This window comes from Pseudonaja textilis, chromosome 10 (genome assembly GCF_049901715.1).
Source record: "Pseudonaja textilis isolate UNSWEBS1 chromosome 10, rPseTex1.2, whole genome shotgun sequence".
NCBI classification, from domain to species: domain Eukaryota; kingdom Metazoa; phylum Chordata; class Lepidosauria; order Squamata; family Elapidae; genus Pseudonaja; species Pseudonaja textilis.
The window spans coordinates 17,596,828-17,619,817 of record NC_141999.1 but is presented as its reverse complement, the minus strand read 5'-3'; the positions used below and the strand labels follow the sequence as shown (position 1 = coordinate 17,619,817).

The window sequence follows — 22,990 nt, the reverse complement described above, 5'->3', positions numbered from 1 at the left end:
AGGCCATAGGTGATTTCTAAAACAAAACTAAACTCCATTAAATTTATATTAATAAAATATAGTTCTGATCAATATTCCCCTTGGGTAGCCAGAATTTGGATGCCCTTGATTAAAACATCTTAAAGCGCTCCCTTGGTGAGTCTGGACCCACCTGCTTTGAAGCACTACACCTGTGAATTGGATGCAGCATTATACTTTCCATCTTCTTTCCAACAAAGCTTTTCATGCCCATTTTGGAAAAAGGCAAGAATTGGCATTATAATACGGTCTTGAAAACATAGATTTCTCTGTACTCTTCAGACCTGATCAAGAGCCTTGTCTGATTATTTTGTTGCTGCCATGGGAGTGGGATTTTAAATTACAGATTTTTAATTGTTGCTGCATGTGAGTTGGGAGACTGTATAAATCTCTTAAGTACCACTTGGTTGTTCTGATCATCAGTTTAGTTGGTTTAGGTTGCCCCGCCAACCTGCTCATTGAAAAGAGTTTTCTCAGTGTTCTTTCTCTACAACACAGTGCTCAACATTTTGTAGCCATCAATGTTGGGGAAGAACCAGGCCACTTTTCTTCCACTCGCTCAGCCTTGCAGAGAAAGAGTGAAGAAAAACCAGGTTGCCTTTGTTCTTCTCTGATGAACAGCCTGAGATTGGGTTACTGTGAATTGTCCTGAACAGAGAACGCTTGTATTTCCGGCCAAGGCACTGGTCCCTTCTGAAAGGCACATACTGTACATGTATGCTGCTGGTCTTTGTATATACATACCCCACACACTTAGAAATGTCGGAGCACGTGTCTTGTGACTCACGCACCCACTCTCCGGGGCCAGGAAGTGGCAAGAAGAGGAAATGATTGGTGCGGCCTTTCGTTCCCTTCCAGATGCTCGACATGCCACACTCCAAGGGCTGTGAAGCAGCCGTCATGAAGGTGAGTGACCCCTATTCCCAGTTTCCTTTCTAACAATAACTACCACTCTCCGTCTTTCGGTTTCCTGCCTCTGGAACAATGTGTTAGCTGGGAAATTCCTTGCTGGAAGTTAACTCTTTGAGTTGAAGAACCTGACTCTGGGTAAAAGAGGTGGGGGGTGGTAGTGGCAGTGAATGAAAACCACATGTTCCACCGAGAAAGGCATGGGAAGAGATGGAAAATCAGCGGTAAGCAGAAAAGCAGGGTTGTAAACCAGAAGGCAGACAGAAAAGCACAGAGAGATTCGTTTCTCCCCACTTTTTTTGTTAGCCCTGAAATGCCTTTTTCACCATCTTCGGTTTGTTCGCAGGAAGTTTTTCTCATACAATAGACGAGAACTTTATGTTATAGTTAATGATGGGTGGAGAGAGCATAATGGTTCAGCCGTAACGGCAGATTCCGAAACTTTAGGCTTCAGGGTTAGAGGAATTTCAAACTTTCGAACTTCTGCCGGTGCTCTATGTATGTATTTGTGTGCATGTTTGTGTATACACAATCGAGAAAGCAAGTATGAGCCGAGAAAAGTCATTTGCCTTCTCAATTACAAAGCTAAAAGCCAGGAAGGGGATAGTTAATTTCAGGGATGTGTAGGCTACAGTAGATTGGCAGGAATCCCGTAGAAGAGGGATCCAAATCCACCCAGCCTTATGTTGCAAAAGTGAGAGGCCACACTAGGTTTCTGTCAACCCCAACGGTCTTTTGTGACGAGGACTTTGGCTGGCTGACAACTCCAAACAGCCTTTGCAGATAGCAGCACTATGGCGTGCACGTTTTTAGGAGTTTTTCTCCAACAAACTACAATATCTTCAGCTGTCTCAGTGAAAGAAGGATCTGTTCCGCTGGGTGGAAATATCAGTATTTTTCCAGCTCTGGAGGCTTGGATCTACGTGGAACTATGAACTTCGTCAAAGCTTTGGAACAAACCAGAATATGCCCGTTACGTTGTGAAGCAGTCACTTAAGACAGAACAACGCAACATGTAGGGTAGGAATTTTGTGAGTGTGTGAGTATAAGTGTATAAATGTGTCTCCAAACCTGTTCTATTGCTTTCCAAATGTCAGATTTATGTGATCAGGCATTAAGTTTTGTTTGTGTTAGCACACTGCAATACAGTGCTAAAAAAGGAGGGAGGAAATATTTGAATTATCTATATTCTGATAGGAAAATATTTTCTCTCATCCATGTGAGTCTATTTATGGGTTTTGATGAACTTCTAGATTAAGATGTTTTTGTTAAAGAACTATAATTTTCAAGGGTTTCTTCATTTTTTTCATTGATGAGTGCCACGTTGGTGAGCATTCAGAAACAATTAGAACAGAAATGCCACTTTTAAGTTTTTTTTATTTGTTGGCTTAAAGGATGACTTTGAGTTTTTAAAAGACTGCTATTTAAATAGATGTTGAGAATTAGATTCTGTTGGTTCATTACAGAAATACACGATCCAGTTTTTGATTTCAGTTATTCATATTGGAATTAATAAATGTGGACAGGGAAAATAGGTTGATTGCATATTGTTTAATCCAAGCTAATTTTTAAAATGACCAGCATGTTAATAGAATATGGACCCATTCTGAAAATCTGGAAAACTTTCATAATGAAAAAAAAATGTAACTTGCTTTAAACACATAAATATCTGCAGATGAGGAACAAGACAGTGTTTTTCCACCACTCTAAAACCAATTAACATTCTGCATCTCAGCATCTGCTATTCTGAATTTGGACAAACTAAAATATATGACTCCCATAAATTATCTCTAGTGAATCCTGTACTAAGGCAATTGCCTACTCTGTGGTATAAGTGAGATCTGTACTTGGTTTATAAATTTAACATGTCCCATGTTGGTTTTGATGATAAATCTTTCTGGATTGATTATGTTGTGATTCAGGGGTGGAATCATGGGACAGAGTTAGAAAATACATCACAGTTGTTTCATAATTCTGTTTTTTCCTCTAGTTCATTTTTTTTGCCCTACTTGCCCTCGCGCATTTCACAACTCCTGTGGTTGCCCAAGGTAAGATGCTATTTTTGACATGGGTCTTGATATGCTATCTGATGCCTGGGAATCTTTCAGGGTTACAGGAAAACCTAGCAACTTAAAGCTTAGAATTTGAGAGGAAGATCACCTGGGTGATCCAAAGATCAGTTATTTATACTTTCTAAAGCCATTTTATCTGCACCCTGGCAGGACTGACAAAATATCAAGCAGAGTATGGTTCTCCTATCCCCCACAATGTAAGAAAAAGATCCCATAGTATATTTTTCAAGAGTTTCCCACCATCCAGTCAGAGCTGAAGAAGCTTCTTGGATGAGAAGCAAAACATCTTCAAAGAAAAACCAGAAAGTCCAGTTTCCGCTTGAAAAAGCACCTTTGGGACAACCATGACCTGGATGACTGAGAATCTCCATAGACATCCCATTGTATAATTTTGCATCTCTTATCTGGAGTGTTTGCTTACTAGCACTATGACGACAATTCCGTCCATATCTGTTCAGCTGTCTTATATTTATCAGAGATTCTAAAATATATTTTTATTTAATTGTAGTACAGGGCTTTTTTGTTGTGCTTTTCTTAAATTTATAGAGGAACACTTACCTGGAAGTTACCCACTGATTTATCCTTGTTCTTAGTCAATGTAATTTGCAACCAGCATGGGAAATTTTTGATAAACGTTTATGTAATTTATAAAGATGCACCCAAATAAATCAAGACAGGGAGAGGAACAAGGAAGAAAACTATGCAGGGACCCCCTTTTATCATTTCCTGTTTTCCTTTTTCCTTCAGTGCCCACAAGAGGTGGGAAAGAAGACATTTGGAGATTTCAAATAAAAAATATTGTGATTAATTTTTCTGTTAAGATGAAAATTAATTCTCTTTAAATAAGCCGAAACATATGCTAGCATTTTCCACATTTCTTTTTTAAAAGAATCTATAGTGACAATTTCACACTTTTTCTGCATGCGTTGCAAAGCCGAGAACCAGGTTGTCTTTCTAAAAATTATTTTTAAATATTTGCAAACTGCTGGCAGAAAGAAAGGTGAGGAAATGTAGCCAATTGGCATCCTAAACGTACTACAAAGGAGAAGAAGGGAGTTTGGGACATGTTATGGAGGAAGAATGACTATCCTGGCATCAAATAATTGACCAACATTACAACCAACCTTGAGCCCAAAATTTCTGTTACTAAACAAGATAGTTGTTAAGTAAGTTTGCCCCATTTTATAACCTTTCTTGCCACAGTTGTTAAGTGAATCATGGCAGTTGTTAAGTTAATAACATGGTTGTTAAGTGAATCTGGCTTCCCTGTTGACTTTGCTTGTCGGAAAGTCGTGAAAGGGGACCACGTGACTCTGGGACACTGTGACCGTCATAAATATGAGTCAGGGGCCTGAATTTTGATCACGTGACCATGGGGGTGCTGCAATGGTTGGGTGAAAAATGGTCATAAGTCAGTTTGTTCAGTTCTTTTGTAACTTTGAACAGCACCAAATGAATAGTTGTAAGTTGAGGACTGCCCATACTTCCTTCTACTTCTGGAGTTCAGACCTGATTGCAATTATCTCTGTAGTGAAGTAGCTCACTCACATACAAACAGGAGGCAACAGCAGCGTTGTAGAAAAATCCAACATCTGCAAAATCCCAGCTTCTGAAACCATTTTGGGAGAGGGGACAGAGCTTTGTGGGGGACCTTCCGAAAAGGACTGGACATGACCCCTGACAGCAGAATGTTCACGTGATATCTGGGTGGAAAACAGGGAACAACTAGTGGAATGTTACGTAGAATTCTAATTCCTGCACTCTATACTTCAATCTCACTTGTTACTCCTCCCTTTCCAGATGTGGTCCAAATTTGAGACCTGTTACTCCACGTTGACCTCCAGCTTTGTTTATACATACTGAATTTCTGTTTGTAGTTTCCACTCCTTGGCTTTTGGACTACAGCAGGAATGTCCAACCTTGGCAACTTTAAGACTTGTGGGTTTCAACTCCCAGAATTTCTGGGAGCTGAAGTCCACATGTCTGGAGTTGAAGTCTATATGTCTTAAAAGTTGACAAGGTTGAAAACATTGCTCAAGGGTGTGGTAAGAATAAAATGGGAAGTTGCACTGTCCTGAGCAATTGGGAATAAAGATTGAAGATACAGACAAAAGAGTCAGACAGAAAAGGGATATTAAGCTGTCTCCATCTTGATTCAGTTTCAGAAAGTCCAACTTTGATAGTTCAGAAGGAAGAAGATGCCAAAGGATTTCAAACCACAACAGAATTTTTTCTGAGTACTGTTGGTGAGTCTTTTGCCAAAATAGCTGGCAATAGCCAATCTTATTCAACTAAGCTAGCATTTGTGTACTAATTAAGTATATATTTCCCATCCCTAGATAATTTTGCTTCTCTGAAGTTGTATTTTGAGAAGAGAACTAATTGGTGGGACAAAAGGGCTGATTTCCCTAGGATGCTGCTTCAAAATCTTGCTGAAGTTAAATGAGTTAAACAACAACATGATAGAGAGCCAGTTTAGTATAGTGGTTAAGGCAGCAGCCTAGAAACTGGGAGACTGTGAGTTCTAGGCCTCCTTTAGGCATGCAGCTAATTGGGTGACATGGGCCAATACCTCCCTCTCATCCCTAAGAAGCAAGCAATGGCAAACCAATTTCAGCAAACTCAGTTTCCCCATTGCACTGTTGATGTTATCTAGCCTGGTAATAAAATGCAGGTGAGAAAAAAACGTTTTAGGGAACACTGGGAACCAAACATTGCAACCCAGAGCTATAGTCTTTACTATTCAGTCTTTAAAATGATCACTGGGTCACTTGTATTCATTAAAAAAAAACCCTCCTTATTTATGAACTTGTAATCTCTTAACTCGGGGTAGAGTTGGGGCAACTGGATGGAACTGACGTTTAACCATCAGTTGAAATGTAACCTTAGGGTTTGAGAGAAATTCGTCTGTTTAATATATTTTTCCTTCTCCATGCTTTGTTTTTCTATGACAGGGATGTTAACAAATGAAAGTCACAATCCAGAAAATTTAACCTTTCTGCAAGAGAATGTATCAACAAGTGGTATGTAATTGTGGACATTGTTATATGTTTAGTGTACGTAGTTCATTTGTTCCTATTGGCAGTTGTTGTCATTCAATCAAACCAGTCAAAGAGAACAGTTTTGATTGATGTCCAAACCGAGCATAAGACTTAAGCCACAATTTGTGAGCTGACATAAAACCATATTTGAACGTTGGAATTAAGGTTAAGGATTTCCTTTCTCTGCTTAATGCTTAGTTGAAGAATCTGTAGAGACTGATTATAAAAAAAACATCAAGTGGATAGGGAAAATCCACAAAGTAACAATTCTTTTCTAATGGCACTCTTTTCTTGACTTGTTATAGAAGTGACAACACCAGCTGAAGTGACAGTGGCTCTCAGCACAAGCATTGTGCAATCCAAGAACACTCCAGGTGAGGTCACAACTGTGAGTCCAAAGAACACAAAGAATTTTGAAATAAATTCTAAAATGCCCTGAAAATCAGACCAAAAAAAGTCTGTGAAACCTCTTTCGCAGAGGAACAGAACTTTCAAGGATGATTTTCTTGGCATAGTAAAATTTTCCTCCGGCATTATCTTTTCCAGAAGATTCCACACCTCAGCTACCATCTGTTGACCAAGAAAAGAGAAGAGGTATTTCTTTAATTATTTATGAAAGATTTAAAGATTTCTAAATTGTTTGCCATGCTGGGCAAACTGTTCCAAGATGACAGACTCTTATCAACATTAATGAAGATCTACAGTAACACATTAACATCTACTGAACAATAAAATCTACAATCTTAACTCAAGTAAGTGCTGAAAAATATGTTTTTCAATTCTGAAAAATTTCCACATCAATGTGCTTTCCTCTTCTTTCCATAGATGCTGAGATGAAAGAATATCGTGATATTTTCACTTATGGTGAGTTTCAAACTGGGTTAAACAAAGGAAAAACGTTGAAAGGAGATTTCCAAACTCCTGTGATCCTGTAAAAAAATGGTTTGAGGGAGAAAATACTAAAATAAAATGTATAAGTTACTATCAATGTGTGAAATTAAGCATTTTATAGAATATCTGGGAAATCTATCGAATTCCAAAAATGGGACATCAAAGTATGAAACACTTTATATTTCCCACATATCCTAGGCACTCTTTTCAATGCCAGGAGGCAAACTGGCAAAGTATAAAATACTCCCACTAAAATGCCATGCTAACCTTTCTTGTTGCAACGAGTAAGCCAATACTGGTCTTTTTCTCTTGTTTCTTTCAGTAAGAAAGTCCTGTACTTTATTCTGCATTTCTTCGTTCATTTTCATATTTTTTTTCAATAAAGAGTTTAGATTAGGGTTAGGATTTTCATAAGTCTCTTTTCATACTTTATTTAAATACTGTAGTTCTTGTCATTCCTCATAATGCCTAGGTACTATATACAGTACGTCTAGGGAAAGTATATAGCATATTAAAAATAACACAGACATTTCATACTTTGCCTAAAGATGTTACACATTTTATAGATTTTCTAGGCATTCTATATACTGTGCCACCTTTTCATAGATTACTGGTAACATATACATATGTTGGGATGAGGCACCTGAGGTTTCTCCAAATATTGATGGCCAACAGAGAGAGATCCTGGCACTCGTTTGACAACAGTGGAAGGCTCACCAGTTCTCTGATGCCCATTTATCCAATGGTTATATTTATACCACTTGCTAAAACCTGATATGCTGGAAACTTAGTGGCTACATCCACACAATTTGTTAAGCTTGGTCAGTGGGTTTTTAAAAAAAAATCATTTGAGGGTATTTTGGTAGCTTTGCATGTTGTGCAAACCCATCTTATATGGTTTGTTCATGATTCAAAATACTAGCTAAAGTCAGGAAAAATGAATGATTTGAGAAGCAGGTTAGATGCAGTGCCTTCCCGTCAAACTTCAATAGATGCTCTTGAAATGTTGTCTCTTTTCAGTTCCAGATATTCCAGACTATTGACTTTTCTCTGTTTGCCTTGCAGATTATTATTCCTTGCGCAAATGGGGTTTAGTAGCTGCTGCCATCCTATTCATCTTGGGCATTCTCATTCTCACTTGTAAGCCTGAGAGACTGGAATGAATGAATGAATTGTATCTTATTAACTGAGGGTGGAAAGAGAATGATGGAACAAAAGAACAGAACCATGTTTCCTGTCATTGCCTTACAACACTAGTTTAGTTTTAACGATTATAGTTAACGTTAATCAGTTCATTACACTGGTTTTGTATTAGCTTTCTCAGCAATATTATCTGCATAACTGAAAATGCTAGAATACAGCATCACACCATTAATATCACCATTTGAAATCAGAAGTACTTCAGAAAAAAAAAAGGCAACGCTTAGGTGGGAACATTTAGCTTTGCTATCGATTTGTACGGCTGCCTGTCCATTCCATTCCAAAGAAAATCCGGATGGTGAATTTCAAATCGAAAGAGTTACATATTATTTAATGTTCAGGAAAGGCCTCTGGGAAGCACGTGGTTTAGGGCACTGTTTTCCACCATGATTCCAATGCCTTGATGGGTTCAAAGGTGCTACGTAGGCTGCCGTTTGTTTTTACCATAAGGCAAACTCTAGGGCAAAATAGTGATAGTGGGGAGGTTCTGGCATTTCAGGTACGCTCAGCCACAATGCAAGCACCTCAGTGTATCCAAGCATTAGTGTAAGAAGCAGCTGACATGCCATCTCTTCCCATTTGGTTCTGAACTTTAGGAAAGAGCATTCCTCAAATACTTCGTTTGCTTCCTTTTCTCTTCAGGTGGTAAACTTGGGAAATTTCCACGATGCCGAGGGAATAAGCGGGCAAGGTAAACCTACAACTGTGTTGCCTACTCTATCCCCTTATCTTTGTGCACTTGATCGCATGAAAAACGGAACGGAGGAATAAAACTGTGCTTGAGAAACATGTCTGATTCTCACGCGTGACCAACTCTGATTTCTTATGTTTACAGAACATACGCTGTGTCTCTTGCTTGAAACGTCTTTGCCTGAAGCCTCTGAAGACTGCACTGAGAATGCTTTGGCGCCACCAGGGGGCATCGTTTCTTATGATGAAAAAAATGTTTGGTCTCCCAAAACGATTTTCCTGCTATCCATCCTTTCCATTTGTGCTTATTATGATCCTACAACATAAGTCCATTTTTAGTGCCCTCTCCCTAAATTATCTTTTTGTTACATTAAACTAGTTCCTTGGCACAACCACAAGGCCTGGAAATTCATTGTTCCTTTCTCCGCCTGCCTGAGGCCAGGGCAATGTGAATAATGACTATTGTTCTTGGTTGCTTAGCAAAACTTGTCCATCCAAATTCTCTGCCAAGAAATCTCAAGTTCTGTTCTCTCAATAGATTTTTGGTGTGGTTTGTTTCCTGACATTGACTCTGTGCTGTCTTTGGCTTGATGTGGGTGTGGGTTATATTTACATACCCTCATTCTGAAAGAAGCTATGTTAGCAAAGCTGTTATCACTGGGATCTGGAAGTTGTCAAATTGGATTCAGAAAAGAAGGGAGGAGGTGGTTTTATAAAAAAAAAGTTCTCTGGGTTAACATACATTAAACCATAATCTGGTCTATTTGACTTTGGTTCCTCATAATGGGTGGATTCCGCCTTCGTAGTTTGTAATTCATCGTGAACAACCCCAGCTAATATCTCTTCCCATAATGCCAAGGGACATTCAGCTTATCGCATTACAGTCTTCAGGGGCAAAGTTGGCCATGAATAACATAACTCGTATAATCAATGACAAAAGTGTTGCTCAATGATGTTGAAGGACCAAATAATTTATATTGCATAAAATGGGAAAGCAGCAGCAACAAATAAAACAAATGATATATTTATGGTTGATGCAGTTTGTATTTAATGATATTTGCCGTTGACAGAATCCAGACCTTATCTAGTATGGCTAGTCCCATCTTAGGCACAAAGCCATATGGATGGCCTGGGGCCAGTGTTTGTCTCTCTCTCTCTCTGTCTGTCTCTCTCCTCCTCCTCCTTCTTCTCTCTCTCTCTCACACACACACAGAGAAGGTCCCAGTACTAATACTTCGTTAAAACTAATTTTTATTGTTAGATGCATATATTTTATTTCATGTTGCTTTGAGGGTTAGTCTATCGAGTGGTAAGCACCATGACTGTGATGCAAAACCTTTTCAAGATTATGGCTAGAGTTTGTACCCAGCTTCACTTCAAAACAATTTAAAAGAAACAAAATTCCAAAACTCAAGCAGAGTATCACCCTACAGATTGATCATACGTTGTAGGCCAGTGTTTTTCAAACTTGGAAACTTTAAGACCTGTAGACTTCAACTTCTAGAATTCCCCAGTCATCCATATTGAAGTCCACACATCTTAAAATTGCCAAGGCTGAAAAACGTTAACGTTAAGTCATACAACTATCCTTAAAAATAACAAGCATTTTCTTGAAATGTTGCTTCTGAACTGTTGAGATAAACTGAAGTTTGCTTTTTTTTTTTTTTGAGGTGGAAATTACAGAAGTGATCCTGGGGAATCTTCTTAGGGGAGTTAACCAAAGCCATAGGAAATGAAAATTCTAGATGATTTTATTTCTAATACAGCTGTATGATTGTGCCTGTATTTTCTTGAATATTTTAAAAATACTTGTGCAAGGGTGGAACTACAAATATCCATCCATCTCAAACATAAAACAAAACCAGCCCAAGCCTGCCTCACATATGTCTGGAAAGAAATGTTTAGGAAAGTATAAACAGAACTTAATATGACTTTTCAAAATGAAAAGTTCCCTGCTAAAAGCATGGGAACAACAACAATAAAAAAAGCGAAAACATAAAAGAAAAGACCTTGGAAGATTTTAAACAGAAGGTGGCAGCAGAAATGTTCTTGTAGCTTTTTGAGTTTCTAAATTAAAAAGATGTCCAACCAGGCTGCTTTTAGAATTTGGGCTTTTTAAGTTAGAGTTCCATCATTTCCTGAACTTTGAAAAAAACCAACCAAAAAAAAGGGGTTGACCTCCACAAAGAAAGCACGGCACAGGGAGAATAGAGGCAAAGTGCGTTTTTACATAATTATATGTTTCCCCCATTTCTTCCCCCCCATCCATGCATCAAAAAAATTCCAGAGGGAAATTGTTTCTCATGCCAAAAAGGTACAATGTTTGGACAAGCCTGCTGAATAGTTCTTTATTAACAGACATCATTTTGCAACCACAAAGGAAAGTGTTAAGGAAAAAGTGAATAATTTTACATTCCAGTTTTATTCTAGTAAAATAACTGGTGTAGGTTGAACTTCTGGTCTCTTACAGAGATGATGACTGTAAGGTAGGTAGGTAGGTAGGTAGGTAGATGGCACAAGTGGGCTTGACTCTTGATGCATAGGCATAACAGGCAACAATCCGCAGGTCTTCCCAGGATATTCTTAGGGTCCCCTTGATGCCATCCATCCATCCACCTTATCCCTTGTCTTCCTGTTTCCATCCACCTTGCGAAGTTTTTTCTAGTTCGTTATCCGTTTGCATTACAACACAAAGTGAGGTAATCACCAGGAAGCAGAAAAGCTTCGGAGGCCCCGAAGAGCTCTGGGTTTGTAAACACCTCCTTTCCGACGGGCCTCGAGGAAAGGCTGAGCCCCGCGGTCGAGCAGCGGCCGGGCCGGACGAGAAGACGGAACGTCGCCGAGCCCAGCGGGTCAGCCTCAGTCCCGAGGGCGGGGGCGGGTGCGGGAGGCAGGGCGGCCAACTCGCTCCTCTCCGTCCTTCCGGAGTCGCGGAGGCGGCAGTCGGTGGGCAGGGAAAGGGGCAGCCACGCGGGGGACGGCAGCGCGAAGAGGCGCGCCAGTTCTGGATGCCGCTTCTGCGCTTCCTTCTGCGGCGGCTCTTTGGATTGGGGCCGCTTCTCTCCCGCTCCCCGTAAAGAATCTCGTCTCCCGGTTTCCCACGACCCGCGCTGGCAGCTGAGCGATGGCTCGACGCGTGCTCGGGGCGGTACATTGTGGGTTTCCGGGGTGGCTCTTGAGGTTTGAACCCACAACCTTCCTTCGGACGATGGACTTAATCCCGTACGTTTTAAGGTGGCTTCGGGTTTGTTGGTTTGGTTTTGCTTTTTTTGCCGGGGAGGCGGCTTTGGCACCTGCGTGTTTCCAGCCCCGTTGGTGGCACGGATGTGCACCAACAGCATGTGAATTAAGTAACTTTCGTTAAGCGTGTTGCATGCAAGAAAGGTCCCGTAAAGGGTGGATTGGGGAGGTTCCGCTTCTTCGAAATGCTGATGTCAGAGGTGAAAGAAACTCTTGGGAAGTTGCTAAAGGTCACCTAGCAGCTTTGGAAGCCTCTTGCATGGTGATACAGTACTGCAAACTGCATTCTTCGTGCAGCACTTAAATATTGAGGAATGGGGAATTAAAAGTAGGGGATGGTTTCTTTTATACGTTCTCTGTTTCTCCCCCCCCCACCACCTTCCTTCCTTCCTTTCTATGGTCTCCAGTATTGCTGACTTGGCCAGCTTCAAGGAGCCTCCATTCTTGAAAAGCCCAGCATGGATTCTCCTGTGGTCCTAGATAAAGACTCCCAGTTTTCCTCCCTTGAGCCTGATGATCCGGTCCCAGTAAAGAAGTTTTATCAGGGTGAACCTGTGGCCCTGGGGGTGAGTACGAAGATGAGTGATGGGAATGATGGTTTGCCTCCTTTCAAATGACCCTGGGAAATCTAAGTGTGGTCACAGCTGTCCCCATCCTTGCAGGGCAGTTAAATCAGAGGAACAGACATTCCTGTTTAGTTTAGTCTGTGAATGTCTTGCCGTTCTGCAAGGTTGGGAAACATGGATGGTCTTCCAGAGGCGAATAAGTGACTCGCAACAGCTGCAGTGAGTGGGACCAGTCCTGGAGGATGCTGGGAGTTGTATTTCTGGAGTGCCACCCATGCTCATTCCTGCCAAGGGCAAGAAAGCAATTAGGCAAAAGATTAGAGAGAGACAGAATGAGCTGATTTGTATGATGCAGGACTCCAACCACTAGAGATAACAGTTGCATTCCTCCGACTTGCTGAAGTTACAAATTGGCTTTTTCCAGAACTAGCTTTGTGCCTTTCCTTCAGGCACAAAGTATATGTTAAAATTCAGTATATGCAGACCGTGATTGAATCATCACTGAGCATGACTGAGTTTGAAATAGAATTGGATACAATGATGAACATGTAATTGCTAAAGTGTAAAAAGATTGAAATTTGAAACAGAAAAGAATGAGTGAAAGAATATTATAAACTGTGCTATGTATGGATTGAACATAAAAATATCTATGCCTGATGAGTCCCAACAAGGAGGAAAGTGACTGCATAGTCATAGTGACTCCTTCTGGCCAGTAGCTAAGATAAAATGAGGAAAGAAATAGGTTTGGCAGAGATTGGTGAACATTAGTGATCCAAGCCAATGGCCAATACCAACAGATGCTGGGAGTTATAGTTCAGGGACATCTTGAGTATTGTTGGGTTTCCACACTGTGGGAAGGTCATATCTGCAGGTGAATGGCCTTTATAGTTAGATATCCCATTTTAAAATCTTGTATCGTTTTATTAAAGTTTTGGGAAGTGATGGGATAAAATGTAATCAGGCTTTGGCCTGTCTCTCTGTCCTCCTGCTCTACTTGTGGTATGTGACTTGAAAGCGATGACTAAAATCAAAATTATTACTTTCTCTATTTGCAGATTACACAGATATTAATAGGAATCATAGGAATAGTTTTTGGGATCCTGTTCAACTTTATTGATAATGGTGATTCTACTTACTTCCTGCTTATAAAGATACCCTATTGGGGTGGAATCTTGGTAATTTTCCCTGCTTATAAAAATACTCTATTGGGGTGGAATCTTGGTAATTTTACATGATCATGTATTGAAACAATTCAACACAATAACTCAGGATCCAGATGTTGAACTGCACATCATAGCAACCTGGTCTTTGCTGAAGGATGCGTGGAGCTATAGTTTAGCCACTTCTGGTTTCTCCAAATCTTTTTACAAACTTTACTTCAGAAAAAGGATTGCTCGGCTAGTTCCATTTTTGTCTTATGTCCGGTCTCCAAATTTCTAAAAACCTCCGAATTAAGAGATTATACAAATAGAAGTAATCTCCTTGGCTCCTATTGTATAGCTAGTTCTTACTTACCAACCAACCACCACATTCAGTGACTTTGTTGTCACTGCACCTCGTACAGTGAAATTAAATACCATCTTCAGTGTACATTATAACTATAAACAACAAAGCACAAACTCACCTCCTTCGCATTCTATACCTTGAATTGAAAACCCCTGGATATTGCATTAATACTGCACTATAGAGTAGAATTCAATAGAATGCCCTGGGATAGAAGCTGTTTTTCAGCCTATTTGTCCTTGTTTTTATTGTCCTGTACCACCTGCCAGATGGTAATAGTTTTAAAAAAAGGGTGCCCAGGATGAGATGGATCTTTAAGGATGTTTTGAACTTTCTTAAGGCAGCGGGAGCTATAAAACTTTTCCAAGAGGGGAGAGGGCAACCCATGATCTTCTGGGCAATGATGTTAATCCTCTGGAGCACTGTCCTACCTGCCACTGTGCAATTGGCAAACCAGACACAGGTGCAGTAAGTTGAAATACTCTCTTTAGTGCACGGTAGACTGTTTGAAGTTGTGCCACTGAACAAAGGGGACTGATGACCAGTCCTCAATCTTGTGGCCATTGCAGAGCCCCCTCCCCAATTGTCATAGAATCATGTCTCAAACACTCAACAACTGGTCTGCATTATCCCGTGACACATGATTGCCATTTGTTACTTTCACAGTCTGCTTCTGATGAGCAAAGTCAATGGGAAAGCCAGCAGGAAATTGAAAGTCATGGGAACCATGAGCTTGAGTGTAGCTGTTTGCAGCATCTGGAGACCTTTGGGTTTTTTTATCATAGAGACAGGGGAAAAATATTGCTGAACATTAGTGCTATGCTGTGTTGTACAAAAGTTCTATGAATGTAGCTCCTGCCTGCAGTGCCTTAAAGCAGCTGCATCTTCAACTGGAGTAGGGAAAATTGATTGAGGTTCAGCACAAAAAATGTCAGTGCTTAATGACCAGTGGACAGTAGCAATAGCTTCTAGGCTTACATACCGCTTTACAGTGCTTTTACAGCTTTTCTCTAAGCGGTTTACAGAGTCAGCCTATTGCCCCCAACCATCTGGGTCCTCATTTTACTGACCTCAGAAGGATGGAAGGAAGTCAAGCTTTTACAGCTTTTCTCTAAGCGGTTTACAGAGTCAGCCTATTGCCCCCAACCATCTGGGTCCTCATTTTACTGACCTCAGAAGGATGGAAGGAAGTCAACCTTCAGCCTGGTGAGATTTGAACTGCCAAATTGCAGGCAGTCGGCAGAAGGAGCTTGCAGTACTGCACTCGAATCCCTACACCACCGTGGCTCATTGTAAGGAGCAAATTAAGGAGGGAGAGAGATTATAGGAGTCAAACCTAAAGCTGCCCTAACCAAGGCCATTTTCTGGGCTTCAGTGTTGCCACACTGGAGCTGAGGCATAGGGAGGAGGGAATAGAGATAGATGGGGTTTGTAGCCAAAACAAAATACTTTCCCCTGGGAACCAAGGACATTCACACAAGTGGTCGGTGAGGGGTGGAATGATGTAACCAAGCAACGGGAAGACACGCTGATTGGACCATGTGACTGACTGACTGGGGAAGAGAGAAAACTTTTACTTTTAACTTGGTGAAAACCGCCGGAACCTTTAGGGTCAGTTTTTACTAGCCCGTGCTAATATGATATATCCAATAAAACAGTTCTTTGAGGAATTTACCTGCCTTGAGTTCTATCTGTTATGGGTGTATTACTTAGAACCCTGACAATCAGCTTGTGATGGAACAGAGAAGTTTGCAAATCTGATCCTCTGGGGATGGAGCCATGTTGATTTGCTTTTTCTTGTCTTTCAGCACATTATTTCTGGATCCTTAACTGTGGCAGCTGCTCGGAATCCCAAGATCCCTCTGGTAATTAACCTATGGGAGACAAATGAAGGCCATGGCTTTAAAAGCCTCTTATCTGAAGAGTTGCAACCCACTGGTGGATTTCTGATGTTCCTGTATCATTAACATCCAAGCAAGCATCATGATAGTTGTGGCTTCTTGTTCAAGAGTCTCTCTCCCGAATTCCTTTTTAGGAAGCTTCAGGTCTTTTGCAAATCTCTTTTTTTGCCACTTTATGGCAAATATGTTCTGTGTCTCCGTCTCTGATTGAATATTCCATGGAAGTAAATATCTAGAAGCTGTCTCTCTCTTCCTCCACAGTGGTCAGGTGGAGGGTCTGGTATGCAAATGTGTGTCCAAATAGCACCACTGGAAAGATATACAAAGGAGTTGAGCCATTCTTACATGGGTGTAGAGCAGGGGTCAGCAACCTGTGGCTCTGGAGCCGCACGTGGCTCTTTCATCCCTCTGCTGCGGCTCCCTGTCTCTCAAAATATGCATCATGATTGTCAATGTTTGATACCCGCCGGCATGCGATTTATTGAGCTTTTTGACCCCCAGTAGGCTAACCATGGATAAATCCAAGAAAAGAAAAGTTTCAGAAGAAAACAGAATCTTTAATTCAACTATACGTGTTAATTTTGTGGCCACTCAGGAAATAGTCACGGGAAGGGTTTTGTGGCTCCCAGTGCTTTCTTTTCTGTGGGAAACGGGTCCAAATGGCTGAGTGTTTAAGGTTGCCGACCCCTGGTATAGAAGTTATCAGCCTCACCTTTTCTGGCTAAAGCAAATCCAAAACTGAAAGTCATCTGAACTCTTCCGCTCTTTGAGCCATTGGAGAAATTTGGATTGCAATATAGTCACTTTGTGTGTTTGTGCTTGTGTTTATTATTATTATTATTATTATTATTATTATTATTATTATTATTATTATTATTATTATTATTATTATATTGGTCCCTCCTAGGTGAAAGGTATGCTGGCAATGAATGCAATAAGTGCCATTACAGCTGGCCTTGGGATCGTATTCCTGTTTTTCTCAGTCAGCCCCTTGCTTCCATTTGATTTTGGCAACAACTGCAACTATCATCGTTACGACACTAAGGAAAAATGTGATGAAATCCAGGTGTGCCTTTTTATATGTTTGTTGTGACCTTCCACAGAATCCCATCAGTTTCAACAGGACCAGAGAAGAAGGAGGAGGGAGCTCATGGTGTTCTCTAGGTGGAGGCATAACATTTTGGAGTTTGTGGTGTCAAAAATCAATCCCAAAGAGATTTAGCCATAGAAAGGAATGGCAGGAATATTGCCTTTTAGAGGTTGTCTCTTCTGGGAGGTTTTCCCTCCCAATCCTTTCAAAGCAACTGCAACCAGCACATCTGCAGGGCATAACCAAGAATTCAAGGTGGCAACAGTAAGAGAGCAATTCATGTTTTGCCAGCATTTTATATGCGCATTAAAAAAAAAACTAGCTGGAGCTTTGACTCCATTGTTGAGGCTGGCCTTTGACTGTTTTTGACCATTTTTTTTTAAACTAGGTTGCATTTTTTGCTTGTTGTGCTCAAATTAGATATCCCACCTTGACTATGTACCCAGAAGATATTTCTGAGTCTCACAAGCTAGACCAGACTAGGAATCAATTCTGCAGGAAGGGTATAACTATTTGTATAGAAACTGGCTGTAACAAAAGAACAGCAATAGCACTTAGACTTATATGCTGCTTCACAGTGCTTTCCATCCCTTTCTAAGCAGTTTACAGATTCAGCCTATGGCCCCCAACAATTTTGGGTCCTCATTTTACCCACCTCGGAAGGATGGAAGGCTGAGTCAACCTTAAGCCTGGTGGGATTTGAATTGCCAAATTGAAGTCAGCCGGCAGTCAGCAGAAGTAGCCTGCAGTACTGCACTCTAAGCACTGCACCACCGAGGCTCAATCAGAATCTTACAAGTCTGATTGGCCTGCCCCTCTTCCCTCTGTATACTGCAGTGAATTAGGGAGGTGCCTGCAGAGGCACTTTTAAACAGCATTTCATTGCTCTCAATTTTTTTTTTTAAAAAAGCTTCATCCCCCTTTTTGCCCAGACAAGACAGAACTCTGCATACAGTATCTCATCCAGGTCATCTTCCTTACTCTACAATTGGAGATATTTGTGCCTATCTGCATGTACAAAAACGGATACATTACTTTTCTCTTTCATTGGTAGAATATCGGTAAGGGAATATTGATTTTTCTTATTGTGTTGGCTATCCTGGAGTTTTGCATCTCCATCACGCTTGCGTCTTTTGGCTGTAAGATTCTTTGCCGAGACCCCTTCACTGAAACGGTAAGATTCCAAAGGAAGATAATTAGTTAATTAAAGGGATTCAGAAATATGGCTTTTTGATACTTTGTTGAATAACATGGAATAGTAGGGTTTGGGCAGTTAATGGTAGAATATAATAATCATAGTAGTAGTGAAAGAGTAGCCAATCAACATACAATTCTAGTTTACATGATATACAAAGTGTGCTATAGAACGAAGTAATCACTGGGCTTCACATATCCATTCATTCATTCAATCATTCATTCATTCATTCATCCCCATCTATTATTATTTACAAATAACTCAAGGAAGCAAGTATATCCAACACACCTTTCTTCTCCTGTTACCCAATAACAAGTGTTGACTACCCCAAAGTCAGCCAGCTAGCTTTCATGGCTAAGATGAGACTTGAACTCACGGCCTTCCATTTTCTAGCCAAGTGCTTGACCATTGGACCAAACTGGCACCGTACTATGTTGCAAATCAAGGATTCTGAATCCTAGGGGATAGATTCTCATATTGTAATAAACCTAAAGAAAATAAACCAACCTAGAAACCTCAGTGAGCCTAGCTTTCATCTCTACTTAGCAGGGGAGGAGGAGGTAAGGTTCCCCCTGCCCAATTAAGTGCCACCACCTCATCTACAAATGATACAGATAGCACTTCAAGGTGAATTTCAAAAATTGCTTTGGAATGTATAGGAACTTGAACCTAGTGGCTGTGTTGAAGTCCTTAAGGCATCTGGATCTTTTTCTGGGACTTGGGAGGTAGTTCCAGACATGCAAAACAGAAAAGGACGCAGCTGCTTTAAAGAGAGACAGAGCTATCTTTATGCTCCAGTGAAAACCCAAATTCCCCTTCATAATGGAATCCAACTGCTTTTGTTCAAATAACGGCAGCTAGAAGTAGTCAGTAGACTGTTGCAAAGCTGTTGGAAAGCTGAGGACCTCTAATCTGTGAGCTATGGAATGAGAAATATATGGATAAAAACTTAATTGTATTTATTTGTTTTATTTATTAAATATACATGCCATCCTCTCACTATCCAGAGTGACTCTGCATGCCTTGACGGTGCAATAAAAATAGAAGTACAAAAACAAATGGCCTTAAAAACCCCATTTCTCATTTCTTTAGGTTGTGGTTGTTTATCAGAATGTGACACCTTCCAGTGCTGAACAACATCCACCCTTCAACTGCAAACAGACAGCAATTCACCCCTGAATTCATTTTCTTTCATCGCAGCTCTTCCAGAATGCATTGGCCACCCACAGATGGAAGCCTTAAATGTTTTAAAGGAATTGCACAGAACTTTTTAATCAGTGGAACATAAAGGATTGAATAGACTAAGCCAGAAGTGTCAAACTCGATTTCATTGAGGGCTGCACCAGGGTTGTATTTGAACTCAGGGCATGGCCAGGGGCCATGGCAACTCAACATATATTTCACGAGAAGAGTTCTCCACTCCTCTACTCGTTGCAGAATATCTTATGCCACCAGACTTGAAATACTAGACCTAGAAAACCTAAAACTACGCTGCCCTCGGTCCGATCTAAATATAGGATATAAAAGCATACATTGCAATGTCCTACCTGTCAATGAATACTTCAGCTTCAACCATAACAATACAAGAGCAAACAATAGATACAAACTCAAGGTTAACCGTACCAAACTTGATTGCAGGAAATACGACTTCAGCAACAGAGTGGTCAATGTCTGGAATACTCTCTACCTGACTCTGTGGTTTCTTTCCCAAACCCCAAAAACTTTAACCTTAGACTGTCTACTATTGACCTCACCCCTTTCCTAAGAGGCCTGTAGGGAGCATGCATAAGCACACCAACGTGCCTACCGTCCCTGTCCTATTGTTTCTTTTTTAAATTTTTCTTATACGTATCCATTTCATGTATTCATAACTATGTTTATACTTATACCTGTTATCTTGTAAGCCATTGACAAACCAAATAATTAATAAACAAACAAACAAACAAACAAACATCACTCATTGAGGCTCTGTTTTCGGCCATGATGGCTTTTTGCAGCCATGCTCCGTTTTTGCTGGCAGAGGCACCACGGCCAGTCCTTCGCTATTTCCAGGGTGGGCCTGCTGGCCAGATCTAAGCACCCCGAGGGCTAGAGGTGGACTGCAGGCCTTGAGTTTGACACCCATCCATAAGAGAACTTGAGTACATGAATGTTCTTCATTACTGGCTGAAATATCACTTGTGAACTTGCTGGCATTTTGTACCAAATTATGATTGCTGTTGGAAAATAGGCAGCTGGCTGGGTTTACACAACATGTTGTCTGTAAATTCTAATTTCTAGATCACACCAGCTGTGTCCCAGAGCAGGCTAAATCAAACGCCACCTCAACAGGGCTTAGCAAAAGGTTGTGTGTGCTCACAAAAGAACCTTACCAGGTCCAAATCCAGCTGTGTCCATACAGCAACTGGTTAATTTTAACCTGGGTTCATTTGTTTTTACTGTATCTACTTCATAGTTCAATGCATTCCACTTAGGGATTAGGTACACTTTTGAATTCAGTAGGGCTCCAGAACCATAAAACTTTTTTGCCAAGGATGCAGAAATCCTTTCCCATCACCTTCATCTTTTTTTAAAAAAAGCAGTATTTTCTAGTGTAGCCTGTAGTTGAGAAAGGAAATGAAGCTTATTGTGAGAAATCATCCAATGTAACACATTCCAGAAGTGGATCTCTGGAATGGAAAGGTGTCCAGGGGAACTGCTCAAATAGAAAACCAGGCAGCCATATGACAGGTAATTCTTGACTTATAACTATAACTTATAACTATAAAAGCCCAACATTTCTGTTGCTAAGTGAGACATTTGTTAAATGAGTTTTGCTCCATTGTATGACCTTTCTTGCCACATTTGTTAAGTGAATCATTGCAGTTGCTAAATTAGTAACATAGAATAGAATAGAATAGAATATTGGCCATGTGTGATTGGACACATAAGCAATTTGTCTTGGTGAAAATACTCTCAGTGTACATAAAAGAAAAGATACATTCGTCAAGAGTCGAGAATCATAAGGTACTTAATGATAGTCATAGGGTACAAAAGCAATCAAATCATACTAGGAAACAGTCAATATAAATCCTATATATAAACTTGCCCCATGCACCTCGCCTGGCCACCAAGCTGCTTCTTTCCACCTCTTTCTTCTGCTTTTGCCTGCACGCAAAGGAAAGCAGCAAAGGTCTTTCTTTCTCTCTCCCCAAACCACCAGAAATGAGTCTTTGGAACCCTGCAAAGCATCCTGCTCCAAGAGGCTGCGCCGGCAAAGACTGATTTCTGGTGGAGTTTGGGGGAGAGAAAGAAAGACTTCTGCTGCTTCTGCTGCTTTCCTTGCATGAAGCTAAAAGTCTTTCTCTTTTTCTCCCTATGAGAATGGAGCTGGAGACAATATCCTGCAATCCCAAATAAAGAACGTTTGATTGGTAGAAAAATGGGATGGGGAATTTTCCTGCAGACTTTTTGGGGGATTTTCCCAGGGTCTTTGGTCCACGGGGTTTAAAATTATGAATTTGGTGGTTCCTGGGGTCCAAAAGGTTGGCGACCCCTGGATTATTAGGTAGGAATCAGCTTTACTGTACTTCTCTGCCATAATTCCCAATAAGAACATCTCAGGTTTATAGTTTATTTTTAGCCCTGTCATTTCCTCTAGCCACAGCCAAATTTTATACCAGAACTCCTGAGCCTTTTTACAGGACCACCATACATGGTAATATGTGCCCCGTTCTTTCAGACATTTCTAACAATTAGGTGATTGGTTTCTGTACATTTTGGCCAATCTTGCTGGTGGGAGATGCCACCTATAAAATATCTTATACAAGTTTTCCTTGTATGATGTGGCTAATGTTATTAATCCAGGTAAGTGCTGCTGCCTGATAGCATAATTCCCATTCTGGAAGTCCGAATCCCGCTCTTTTTTCAAAAGCATCCTCAAAACAATGCTATAGAGCACTGCACACCAGAACAACTAGATACAAGGACAGTTTTTTCTCCGAAAGCCATCACTCTGCTAAACAAATAATTCCCTCAACACTATCCAACTATTTACAAAGTCTGCATTACTATTACTATTAATCTCTCATAACTCCTTATCACCCATCCCCTCCCACTTGTGACTGTATGACTGGAACTTTGTCGCTTGTACCCTCACGATTTGTATTGACTGTTTCCTAGTATGATTTGATTGTTTATTTGTACCCTGTGACTATTATTAAGTCTTGTACCTGATGATTCTTGATAAATGTATCTTTTCTTTTTATGCATACTGAGAGCACATGCATCAAGACAAATTCCTTGTGTGTCTAATTACACTTAGCCAATAAAGAATTCATTCATTCATTCATTCATTCATTCATTCATTCATAAAGTCTTGGAATGTCAAAAGTAGTCCAAAAGATTCTAAGTGGGACAATGGAGAGGCAGATGTGTGGCAGGAACATGAAAAGGCATTTCCCCCAGGGCAGGGATGTCAAACCTGAACAAGACACTGCCATTTGTATCACTGTTGTTCTTAGAAGCATTTCTTCTTTAAAAATCTCTCTTTTTAAATTCTTCAACTCACCCAGTCAATTCTCCCTTCTGCTTTTTTAAAGGGGAAGTGGGAATAACATAACTGGTTTCTGCCTAAATTTTTTTCTTTAAGCAGGAAATCCTGTATTCTTTGTCACGCAAAGTTACCAAATAACA

At 40.5% G+C, this 22,990-nt stretch overlaps 2 protein-coding genes across 7 annotated transcripts; both read left to right on the top strand.

The window, feature by feature from the left end:
• The first annotated feature begins 653 nt into the window (after positions 1 to 653).
• Positions 654 to 9,213, top strand: LOC113448175 (uncharacterized). Of its 2 annotated transcripts, none has more exons than XM_026718769.2 (10): positions 654 to 924; positions 2,918 to 2,975; positions 5,159 to 5,245; positions 5,954 to 6,022; positions 6,346 to 6,414; positions 6,587 to 6,634; positions 6,866 to 6,904; positions 7,997 to 8,071; positions 8,774 to 8,822; positions 8,967 to 9,213. In XM_026718769.2, exons 1-10 carry the CDS (start codon positions 877 to 879, stop codon positions 8,989 to 8,991), a joined length of 567 nt encoding a protein of 188 aa, XP_026574554.1. In that variant the 5' UTR covers positions 654 to 876; the 3' UTR covers positions 8,992 to 9,213. The 2 variants fall into 2 exon arrangements, with proteins under 2 accessions (XP_026574554.1, XP_026574555.1); XM_026718770.2 differs by having other exon boundaries at positions 784 to 924; positions 6,590 to 6,634.
• Positions 9,214 to 11,244: 2,031 nt separating this feature from the next.
• On the top strand, positions 11,245 to 20,267 carry LOC113448172 (membrane-spanning 4-domains subfamily A member 4A-like). Of its 5 annotated transcripts, none has more exons than XM_026718762.2 (7): positions 11,245 to 11,673; positions 12,469 to 12,627; positions 13,683 to 13,802; positions 15,939 to 15,995; positions 16,939 to 17,097; positions 18,176 to 18,295; positions 19,409 to 20,267. In XM_026718762.2, the coding sequence occupies exons 2-7, from the start codon at positions 12,520 to 12,522 to the stop codon at positions 19,493 to 19,495; spliced, it is 651 nt and encodes a 216-aa protein (XP_026574547.1). In that variant the 5' UTR covers positions 11,245 to 11,673; positions 12,469 to 12,519; the 3' UTR covers positions 19,496 to 20,267. The 5 variants fall into 5 exon arrangements, with proteins under 5 accessions (XP_026574547.1, XP_026574548.1, XP_087796044.1 ...); XM_026718763.2 differs by having other exon boundaries at positions 11,505 to 12,043; XM_087939916.1 differs by lacking the exon at positions 11,245 to 11,673 and adding an exon at positions 11,745 to 12,055.
• Positions 20,268 to 22,990: the final 2,723 nt, after the last annotated feature.

Bases quoted from the DNA above. Each gene is read 5' to 3' on its own strand.
- LOC113448175 (XM_026718769.2), top strand. From the start codon at position 877: ATGCTCGACATGCCACACTCCAAGGGCTGTGAAGCAGCCGTCATGAAG. The intron at 5,246-5,953 runs GTGAGTCTTTTG...TTTCTATGACAG, and splicing joins ATTTTTTCTGAGTACTGTTG to GGATGTTAACAAATGAAAGT. The intron at 8,823-8,966 runs GTAAACCTACAA...TTATGTTTACAG, and splicing joins CGAGGGAATAAGCGGGCAAG to AACATACGCTGTGTCTCTTG.
- LOC113448172 (XM_026718762.2), top strand. From the start codon at position 12,520: ATGGATTCTCCTGTGGTCCTAGATAAAGACTCCCAGTTTTCCTCCCTT. The intron at 15,996-16,938 runs GTAATTAACCTA...GGTCCCTCCTAG, and splicing joins GGAATCCCAAGATCCCTCTG to GTGAAAGGTATGCTGGCAAT. The intron at 17,098-18,175 runs GTGTGCCTTTTT...TTTCATTGGTAG, and splicing joins AAAAATGTGATGAAATCCAG to AATATCGGTAAGGGAATATT.